General features: G+C 42.3%; 1 protein-coding gene across 2 annotated transcripts in view; it reads right to left on the bottom strand.

Annotated features, from left to right (window-relative positions):
* Positions 1-6147: 6147 nt before the first annotated feature.
* The window catches only part of nlgn2 (neuroligin 2), a 238748-nt gene continuing 233079 nt past the window's right edge, over positions 6148-11816 (bottom strand). The window contains exon 9 of one of the 2 annotated variants that reach the window (XM_011487310.3): positions 6148-11795. In XM_011487310.3, the coding sequence (XP_011485612.1) occupies positions 10967-11795 (829 nt within the window). In that variant the 3' untranslated portion in view covers positions 6148-10966. The remainder of the gene's footprint in view (positions 11796-11816) is intronic. The other variant, XM_020711522.2, reaches the window with a different exon arrangement.

Here is an 11816-nt window from a genome sequence, read left to right as displayed (position 1 = left end):
TCCTTAATTCTTGTTTTTTTCCCATTTGGATCCCTTTCTCACAAAAAGCAGACTATTTGTTACGTGGTGCGGCGCAACAAATAGTCCTAGCAGCACCACCGATGCAGTCCAGATTCGTCGATATAAAGCGATCTATATATATGCTGATTTTTATTTATTGTTTTAATAAATCCCAGCTGTTCTAGTATATAATGTCAGCCGGTAAAAAGCACATTTTAATCTACAACCAGTTGGATTTAAAATCACAGTTGCAAGTTGGCAAAACAAACTGCCTTGAAACACTTTGCACTGAAAATATAATGCTGAGAAGTCAGAAAAGTGGCATTGGGGACGATGAATAAATCTCATCTTAATCCCATTATCTGAAGAGAATTGAGTGTTTGTTTTCTAATCTGACGAGATCCGACATGGAGGTCCACGCAGCAAACAGAAATGTCTGCGTGTCGACGGGAATTCAAAAATGGAAGAACGCTGTTGTGAAACAGATAAGGGAGTCGAACCACAGAAAACTCGGAGCAGATCAGGAGGAGAGACTCGACTGACAAACACAGCCAGAGATCTGTTGAGAACACTGGGGAGGCATCGAGAGAAAAACTGAGAGGGAAATCTCCTCGAAATGAAATGTCAAGGGCATCAACAGCAGCATGTTTTACCGCTGTTGAGCAAATCTGCTCTTGAAGGAGGTTAGAGGAGAGAATTTCAGTTAGCCAAGTCAGAAAACTCTAAACGAAATGTTTCAAACTCTGAAAAAAAGATGATTCCATTCATGAAATGTTGTAACAGATGAGCATAAATCTTCCAATGAAAGGTAAAACGTAAACTCAAGAATATTTTCTAGGCATTTTGCAAAAAAAATTAAAAAATAAAGATTTTTCACTCCTTGATGCTGTGGTCAAGTTCTTGATTGTGAACATTTGTTCATTTTCTTAAACACATAGTGACGTCTTTGCAACAGAAAGCCTCTGAAGAAACACCTGCAAAGCTGCTATGAGGCAGCAAATCACACTGACGGAGCAAAAACATCTGTTTTTTGATTCTTCAAATCTATTGAGATGTTCAACAAATTCGTTTTGGGCTGAAAATAACCCCTAAAAGAATCTTTTTTTCTTTTCTTTCAAAGCATTTTTACACAAAAAAGCAGTGGATGCAGTTTATTTTTGTACAAAGCTAGATTTATCCCAAAGCTGCCCCATTAAATGCACTTAAGCCAGTCATGAGTCTGCTAAATAGAACGTTGATATGTGTTTGATAATGGATTGAAAACTAGAGCGAGTGAGTCACCCACTGAAAATGGTTTACTTCAGGCTTCAAACAAATGTGGTCAACTTAGTTGCCATTTTTTCATGGTACGGACACCACCATGTTGGAGCTGGATGTCGTTAGGAAGCAGTGATTGTGCAGAGTCGCTCTGTCAAGGTTTTTATGACAACCCCTCTCACCAATCAGGAGTGAACTTGTTGGAAGCCACACCCCTACCACTCGAAAGTTGGCTTGAAATTGATCATTCGACTTGAGACCACCTACTTTTATTGAGGCATCCGATTGGTCAGTTTATAACTTGAACAACTTGCACTACTAAAAAAAATATAACAAATAGGCTTAACAGAAGTTAAAAAAAAGAGTAGAGTAAGAATTGTTATTCTAACAAATAGAATGACGAAATGAATGAATTCTATGGGATTGTGGCTTCTTGGAACCAGCAGGTACTTCCTGTTTGGAACACTACGGGGGAGGAGTCAGTCAGTCCAGTTCTCATATACAGTCAATGGTCGTAACAGAGTTTGCATAATTGAGAAATGTGTTCATTTACACTGTTCTATACTTAAAAAATCAAACACATTCACAGTGGTATTAGACCGGATCCACTGGTGTTGTAAACACAACCAAAGTATTGTAGTCTTACAAAAACAATTACTGTAAGCACCCCAGCCAAGACGCAGTTTTAGGGCCAGTTTACAGTTTTTTTTAAAATACGACTTTTAAGCCGTAAATTTATGAGAAAATAAGTCATAACTGTTAAATTACGGGAAAAAAGCTGGAACATTAACGAGTTCTTGTCTCATAAATTTACGACTTTAAATAACGTGATTTAATTTTTTTTAAATTTTATTTTGGTGGCCCTAAAACTCCGTCGTAAACAGCTGCTTTCACACTTACCTTTTGTAACACCAGGGGTCGGCAGTGTGTGTATAGTAGGGGTGTTACGATACACTTAGTTGAACTGAACCATTTCGGTACGGCAGCTTTGGTTCGGTTCACTTCTGTACTGTTTCGATACGTTTTTTCTTTTTTCCCCCCGCAAATGCATTGTAACGACTCAGCAGCTTTGTCACTGGTAGCGGGGAAACGAGAGCCGAACTGCTTAACTAGCTGCGTGACTGTCCTTGCCCTATACTCCACTCGCCCTCAAACAGTCTCAGAGAGAGAGTAGACAGAGAAAGAGATTGCTCCATCTCTTTTCCGGCATTAAAACCCATTTATCATGAAACACACACGAACAGTGTAACAACATGAACGTCACTTCTCCTCATAGGTCTCTCAGTGATGGTGAAGGATTTACACATACATTTCACACTTCCCATGAGTCTTAGTGGCTATAGGCGGGGCTAACCCCCAGGTTGCCACGGTGTTAACTTTGCGCCGAGGCGGAAGTAATGTTAGCTGTGAGTTTCCTCCAAGACGCTATTAAGTGACGGACAGTAAGCATGTGAAGATATGGCTAATGCAGACGCGAGACCAGAGATGAGGACCCCCAACCCCCGATCTCCTCACGTTCTCCTGTGTGGGAATACTTCGGCTTTGTTGTCAGCATTCATGAAGGAAAAAGACAATTGGATAAGTCGAATGATGTGTGTTGACATTGGTACACAAAGATAGTCTATGCCACAGTAACACATCTAATCTGTTAACGAACTTAAAACGGCATCATCCGACTGTAACAATCGGGTCTACAAGAAAACAAATGTGCAAGTTCAACTGTTTTTTTCAGGCCAGTGTTAAGTATCCAAAGTTTTTGGTTCCTGGCAGCAATTTTTATTTATTGTTATATAAAACCATTAACTGCATTTTGCAAGTAATTCTTTTCTGCCTTAGTTTTTTGTACTAAAAAAATACAGAAAATAGATAGATGGATTGATAAAAATGTCATTAATCTTTCAAGGGAGAAATTCAGGTGTCAAACAGCAAAACACACAATAGATAACAATAAAATTATAGTTCATAAAATAGCAGTTCACATCAGGCAGATTCGTTAAACAGAAGTACCGAACCAAGCCCTATGAAATTCTGAACGGAACCGAATTGAGATTTTATCATTACACCCCTAGTGCATACTATTCCTGTAAATGTGCTTTAAATGTTTAACATTTATTGTCTTGAAATTCAGTGCGCTTAATATTCGACAAATGTTCTTTCTGTTTCTCTCTCTCTCTATACATACACACACACACACCCACCCACACCCACATATATATATATATATATATATGTTGTTTCTCTTTTTTCTTTCGGCTTTTCCCATCAGGGGTTGCCACAGCGAACGAGTCGCATGGTAAACTTGGCAATGTTTTACGCCGGATGCCCTTCCTGACGCAACCCTCTCAAAGCAACCGGGCTTGGGACCGGCACAGAAGTAGAGAAGGGAACAGGGAGCAGCCCGGAGTCGAGCCCTGGTCTCACGGACGGAAGGCGCCGCAAACCAGCACGAGCTAAACCGGCTCCCCACATATATATATATATATATATATATATATTTCTCCTCCAAGCTCGGGTCCTCTACCAGAGGCCTGGGAGCTTGAGGGTCCTGCGCAGTATCTTAGCTGTTCCTAGCACTGCGCTTTTCTGGACTGAGAGGTCTGAGGTCTTTCCAGGTATCTGTTGTAGCCACTCCTCCAGCTTGGGGGTTACTGCCCCGAGTGCTCCAATTACCACAGGCACCACTGTCACCTTCACTTTCCATGCTTTCTCCAGTTCTTCTCTGAGTCCCTGGTATTTCTCCAGTTTCTCATGTTCCTTCTTCCTGATGTTCCCATCGCTTGGCACTGCCACATCCACCACAACAGCTTTCCTCTGTTCTTTATCCACCACTACAATGTCTGGTTGGTTCGCCATTACCATCCTATCAGTCTGGATCTGGAAGTCCCACAGGATCTTTGCCCTCTCATTCTCTACCACCTTCGGAGGTGTGTCCCATTTTGACCTTGGGGTTTCCAGTTCATATTCTGCACACATGTTCCTGTATATTATTCCAGCCACTTGATTGTGGCGCTCCATGTATGCTTTCCCTGCCAGCATCTTACACCCTGCAGTTATGTGCTGGATTGTTTCAGGGGCCTCTTTGCACAGCCTACACCTTGGGTCTTGTCTGGTGTGGTAGATCTGAGCCTCTATTGCTCTGGTGCTCAGGGCTTGTTCCTGGGCTGCCAGGATGAGCGCTTCGGTGCTGTCCTGTAGGCCAGCCCTTTCTAGCCATTGGTAGGACTTCTTGATATCAGCCACTTCAGTTATGGTCCGGTGGTACATCCCATGCAGGGGTTTGTCCTCCCATGAGGATCTGTCCTCCAGCACTGTATCCTCTGCTCTCCATTTCCTGAGACATTCACTGAGCACACTGTCATTTGGGGCCTTGAGCTTGATGTACTCATGGATCTTGGATGTTTCATCCTGGATAGTGGCTTCTACGCTCACTAGTCCTCGGCCTCCTTCCTTGCGGCTAGCATACAGTCTCAGGGTGCTGGATTTGGGATGGAACCCTCCATGCATGGTGAGGAGCTTTCGTGTTTTAACATCCGTGGTCTGTATCTCTTCCTTTGGCCATCTTATTATTCCTGCAGGGTATCTGATAACTGGCAGTGCGTAGCTGTTAATTGCCCGGGTCTTATTTTTGCCATTGAGCTGGCTTCTCAGGACTTGCCTTACTCGTTGGAGGTATTTAGCTGTTGCAGCTTTCCTTGTTGCCTGCTCCAGGTTGCCATTTGCCTGTGGAATTCCAAGGTACTTGTAACTGTCCTCGATGTCTGCTATTGTTCCTTCTGGGAGTGAGACCCCCCCTGTGTGGACTACCTTGCCTCTCTTTGTCAACATCCGGCTGCATTTCTCGAGCCCGAATGACATCCCAATGTCAGTACTGTAGATCCTGGTGGTGTGGATCAGGGAGTCAATGTCACGCTCGCTCTTAGCATATAGCTTGATGTCATCCATGTAGAGGAGGTGACTGATGTTGGCCCCATTTCTGAGTCGGTATCCATAGCCAGTCTTGTTGATTATTTGACTGAGGGGGTTGAGACCTATGCAGAACAGCAGTGGGGACAGAGCATCACCTTGGTATATCCCACATTTGATGGACACTTGTGCAAGTGGCTTTCCATTGGCTTCAAGGGTGGTTTTCCACAGCTTCATTGAGTTTCCTATGAAGGCTCTTAGAGTCCTGTTGATGTTGTACAGCTCCAAGCATTCAGTGATCCATGTGTGTGGCATCGAGTCATAGGCCTTCTTGTAATCAATCCAGGCTGTGCACAGGTTGGTGTGTCGTGACTTGCAGTCTTGAGCGACTGTTCTGTCGACCAGGAGTTGGTGTTTGGCTCCTCTGGAGTCTCTACCAATGCCCTTCTGTGTGTTACTCATGAATTGATCCATGTGCCTATTTATCTTGGTTGCAATGATGCCTGACACGAGCTTCCATGTTGTGGACAGACAGGTTATTGGCCGGTAGTTGGATGGGACTGCACCCTTTGAGGGATCCTTCTGGATCAGGATCGTTCGCCCTTCCGTTAGCCATTCAGGGTGAGTCCCATCTCTTAGCAGCTGGTTCATTTGTGCTGCCAGGCGCTCGTGGAGTATATATATATATATATATATATATATATATATATATATATATATATATATATATATATATATATATATATATATATATATATATACACACACATACATACATATATATACATACAAATATGTGGTGATATTTGCATGTATGTATATATATATATATATATATATATATATATATATATATATATATATATATATATATATATATATATATATATATATATATATATATATATATATATATATATATATACATACAAATATCACCTGAACTGAATGGAATGAAAGTAAAGCGAATGAAAAGAGAAAACAAACTGCTGTTTGGTTATGAATTTCTTTAATGTTTGCCAGATCAGAACCACAGCATACAGTGTATAATAACTTCTAAAGTAACAGAAATATCATCACCTCATTTATGTATATAATTTTTACTTTACTTTTTTTAATATTCATGTCTTTTTCTTTTTTTTCCCATTATTTAAACAGTTTTCTCAATGTCAAGTCTTGGGTTTCTGATGTCAACATAGAATGTACAAACAAGACAACAGGTGCAGACCTGCAGTCTCTGTGTTTCTTACAGATTTCCTCCACACAACGGAAACGGAAAGACCAAAGAAAGGACGTTTTATGCGGGAAAAGCAGCTGGGATGCACTTCTGATCCCACTGCAGGAGAGACTCCACAGTGACGAGAGCACAGTGATTTGAATCCAAAAGGCTGGAGCAATATCATTACCCCATGAAATTATCAACCTGTGCAAAAGCAGCATCCACTTGTATTAGACACACCCAACTCACTTCATTTTTGTTGAATTTGTTCAACCAAACTCAACAAAAATACTTGGGCAATACCCGGTAGTATCCCTTCTAAGTCTATGGGACTCAAGAGGGAAGGACTGGTTGCACTAATTAGTTTCTGCTGTTTCAGGGAGAAAATTGAGAAGATTTCAGATACTAGAGGACATTTTTAAAACACAAACAAATAAAGATCAGAAGGAAGGTTGCTTAAAAAGACATCAGTAGGTGAAAAAACTGTTGATTCTTTCAGTTCTCTTTTTTTGTCTCCAAAAATGTAAAACTCCAATTGAAATGACACGTAAAGAGGGCTATTCTCAGTTCTGTCTTATTAAAAAAAATAAAAGCAGAGAGAAAAATGTAATATTGTCACAGAAGTGAGAAGTATGTAGGTGGAACAATTATGATTTGGGCTGGTATTGAAGCTTTAAGAGCATCCAGGTTATTTAGTCAAACCACCAGCGCTTTAGCTACTGTTTCCGACCATTTACTCAATTAACGCAATTCCAACAGATTCTGAAGTGGGAAAAAGAAGCTTTGTACTGAAATGCAACACTTTACTTTGGTGAAGTGTTTACATAATAAATGTAAATCAGTTGATTCTGATGCGGAATTAGCATATCGGCTTTGCACTGATATGCAACACTGTGCTAAAGTAAAGCAGTAACATTTTACATTATTGAGCACTTTATATTTAAGTCTTTCATATCAGTTTTGCGCAAAAATGCTACACTTTGCTAACATAAGGTGCAAACATAAAGCAACACTTTACATTAGTAAGCACTTTACATTAGCAAAGTTAGAAAAATCTTGCCATACGTTAGTACTTTTTGTACAAATTGTGCTACACAAATAAACTTGCCTTGCCTATGTTGGCAAAAAGTTATATATTGGCTTCAAGCCACTATATAACTTTTTGCTAACGTAAAAAATAACAAAATGCTTACATAAAATATTTTGCTAACGTGAAAATATTAATGTAAAGCACCACTTTACATTAGTAAACACTTTATGTTACAAATGTGTTGCTATACGTCAGTACTTTGTCTACAAATTGTGCTATACAAATAAACATGCCTTGCCTATGTTAGCAAAATGATGTATATTGGCTTCGAGTCAATATATGATATTTTGCCAACGTAAAATGCTAAAGTAAAATATTTTGCTAACGTGAAATTATTAATGTAAAGCACCACTTTGCAACAGTAAACTCTTTACATTAGCAAAGTCTTTTATATCAGCTTTGAGCAAATATGCAACACTTTGCTAACGCAAAGTGCTAACAAATAGCAACACCTTAGTTAGTAAACACTTTACATTAGCAAAGTTAGTAAAGTATTGCTTTATGTTAGCAAAGTAGTGCAAATCGGCATTGAGCCAATATCAAATTCAAATAAAACTTTTTTTTTTAATAAAAAGTGCTTCTTATGCATTGCTCAGCTCGAAGCACTTTACATTTAAAATCAGAAACATACACAGGTATTGCAATAAAAGCCCAACCCAACCTGTACCCACCCCCTCCCTGACATACGATCCATGACCCCACAAACAATGAATACTTGTAAAAGCAACCTTTAAAAGCAACATAAACAGCAAGTTACATGAGTAAAAAATTTCTGTTAGTAAAGTTGCTTGATGTTAGTACTTATATATCGGCTTTGAGCCAATATGCAACACTTTGCTAACGTAAAGTACTAATGTACATCAACACTTCACATTAATAATGTATGTAAATGGTTGAAGAGTTAGGGTAATTCAAATTCAATTGGTGTTGTCGGCAGCATACATTGTTCAAAGGCTAATGCGAGTCTCCGGACTTTATACAACAGTGAATGGAGTAAAGAAAGAACTGTGGTTCTGAAATGCTTTGGAGAAAATCTCAAAAACCTAAAACAAGTTTAAATGTTTAAAATAGACAAAGAGCCAAGAATTGGCTGCTATGAACTGAAAATTAAGACTAAGGTTTTCAGAGCTAAGAGCAGATTAAAAGATTGGTCAACTGTTTCATCATATGGAATACTTATTGGGGTACTTAGTATTGCCCGAGTGAATTTGTTTTCCAACCAACGTCCCCACCATAAAAGGAGGTTGTGTTGGCTCAACCAGTAAAGAAAACATCGTTTTTTGATACACAAAAACTGGACCAAAAGGAGGATGCAATTTCTGCACATTTGAGGCATCGCAGTGTTTCTCCAACCCAAAGGCTACATGTTATCCCTGCTACATGTGAGGCGAGCCGACATCTGACGGCGCCCCTTTATGGTTGGTGTTCGGGTTGGTTCAGAGCAGAGCTGGTTTTCTAGTCTACGCCTTCCATAAAAAACTCAACAGGCAGTAAACTTGGTTTTATATACCAAACAATGAGAAAATGATGTAATATAGCTTCAATTGCAGTGGTAGACTTTAGAACAAATGTGACAGGAAATGGTTGTAACCTGTTGATGTCTGTAAACGACAGTGTTTGGCCCTCTGTGGATCTGCTACAGCGACTTTCCCGTTCAGGAATCACGATGCTACAGGACACTTCGTCTGTCATCAACCATTAAAACAGGTCACAGCTGTTGTGTGGGAGGAACTCTGAGACTTTTGAAAAGCTGCACCTGCTGTCTTTAGTTGTCACAACGTAAGAATTCATTCGCTCAAAATCCCAAACAAACCAACGAAAATAAAAACAAACAAACAAGAAACTGAATATTTACAAATATTTTGTCTGGGCGGTTCTTACAGGTAAAAATGTACACTTTGATCCTCGCCAGGTGTCCGTCCACTTCGGCGCGGGCTGCGCTCAGTTCAACACAATGGCGCCCTCTGGAGGGAGCGCGTGGAATAGATCCGGGTTGTGTTCTGGTTCTGTCCTCCGCTTGGCAGGGGAGTATAAAAGTCGACACGGTGGTCTTGCGTCCAAGTTCGAATCCTCTCTCTTCGTTGCGCCCAGAGTGTTTGTTTTGCGATTTACACATGGGCGCATTTTCAGTCCTCCCCGCCTCCCTTTAGGCAGTAACACGACAGAAAGCAAACGAACACTGGAGCACCAGCGAAGAACGTACTGGCGTGTTTTCGTCAGACCCAGGTTTGACATCTTTGTGAAGCGGTGGGCGCGTTTGAAATCCCTCCAGTGTGCTTAACTGTTGACCTCGTAACGTAAGGGCTATGGAAAACCAGCCGGATGATCCAAGACGGTGAGCGATTTTACAGAGGAGACGCTGTCGTGATGTATGCTGAGGCTTTTGGGAGGGGGGAGCTGCCTGTCTCTGTCTAATTAAGGCCTATCTGATGCAACAGAAAGAAAAATCTGACTGAATACAAAAATAATTGCGTCCTCTGCACCACAGGAGAAGCTGCTGATGGAAGATGAGGGTGTGCTTCATCATCTTTGTTTGGGGGAGGGGTTCCGTACATAGCATCATAATGGAGGACAGACATCTTTAGCTATTAGTGGCCCTTTTGGAAAATCAATGGAGATTCGTTCAAAGGGAGGAAAACTCAAATCGGACCAGAATCATCTGATTGGATTTAGGAAACTGACTGATCCCGCCCACCCTCATCGTTATCTTTGAAAAATAATTCATGCATAGACCCCCGCCCCCTGATAAAACCCACTCATATACTTTCTCCTTTGTACACATTTATATAGAACTATATATAATACTTTTCTCTATATCTATATTGTCAGCAAGACATCCTTCCACAATAAAACAAACACCATAGAAACAAGATGAATTGAAGAAAATACACTGAGGGCCAGTTTGGCACTTTGTCATGGGATCACACGGCCTCTGCTGGTTGACAGGAATTCTCTTTTGTCTCCCCTTGATGAGGAACACAGTAGTACGTACTTGGCACCAAGAACGCCGGCGGGATGACAGAGAGGTCTCCATAGCAACCGTGTGCTCGTCTCGTCCCCTCCGGCTCTGAGCGTCTCGAGAGCGAGGGAGCGCCGCCGAGGAGGTGGAGAATCCAGTCGAACCATAGGACCGGAGCAGCGATAAGACACAGATGTCATCGAAAGAAAAGAAATGTTCACAGAAAACACAGGAGAACGAAATATAAGACATTTCCATTGCAAAAAAATGAATAGATAAAACAGGAGGGAGCGAAACCATTTGTCTGTTTCTGTCTAGAAATAGCAGATGCTCTTTAAAAACTGTTTCTTTGAGTCGCCCTCAAAGAGGATCTGCTTCCATGCAGTTCTGCATGCTCCGCCACTAGAGGGGGCTGCTTCCTTTGAGAAAAGAGACAATAATAGAGAATAAAGGCCCACATCTGGAGGGCTCCCCTCCTGGTAAGCAGTAGGGCCAGTATTCCAGGTCCTTGATTGGAGCTTCGCCGGGCCAGTCCCTACTATACTCTGGTGGTGGAGTGGGGGTGGGGTAGGGTGTTGTTGTGGCCAGTGGAAGGAAAGGTATTGAAAGCATGAAGAGGCTGCATGCTGGTGATGGTGCTTGGGATCATGGTGATGGTGTTGGGCGTCATCAGTGGCACGTCGTCAGGGGCCCGACGCAACGCCAGGGTGTAGTCGGGCGGGCAGGCGGGCCGCAGAATGTCGTGAGGCCTCAAGGGCTCCATGTCGTGGTGGGCGTCATGCTCGGAGTGCTTCATCTGCAACGACATGATCTCCTCCTCCTGGCTGTGGGCCAGGTCGTTTGCAGGCCCGCCTCTTTGGGGGGACAAACGATGCCGCCGCATCTCGTGTCGCTTGTCGCGCTTGTAGTACAGAGCTGCGAATGCCAGGATGTTCAGGAAAAGCAGCGAGGCTCCCACGGCCACCGTCACGCTCAGTTCAGTGGAGTAGTCGCGGGTGTCCCCGGGAAACAGCTCCTGGGGAGGACGGTCTGAGCCCTCGGGGTCGGACTCGGACGGGAAGGTTGGGTAGGGGTATCGAGTGGTGCGAGGGCCCGAGGGTCTTGGCCCTGGTCTCATAGTCCCTGGACCTCCTGGGGGTGAACGGGTGGTCGTGGGGAAGATCTCATGTAGACTGTGAAGATGTGGCACCAGTTCTAGCCAGAAGGCCACCTTGTTGGCCCTGTAGTTGTCTCTAACTCGAGGTTTCAAGCCGATGTGGAGATACTGTTTGTCCTTTGAATTGAACTTGGTCCAGATGACTTCTTCAAAGCGGTTGGGTTTGGTGTGAATAAACTTGGTGTCCTGGGGAACTGGGAGGTTGGGATCACTAAGGGACAACAAACAGAAC

The sequence above is a fragment of the Oryzias latipes genome, chromosome 18 (assembly GCF_002234675.1).
Source record: "Oryzias latipes chromosome 18, ASM223467v1".
NCBI lineage: Eukaryota > Metazoa > Chordata > Actinopteri > Beloniformes > Adrianichthyidae > Oryzias > Oryzias latipes.
Note: the sequence above shows the minus strand (reverse complement) of the source record. Positions and strands in the feature narration are given on the sequence as shown.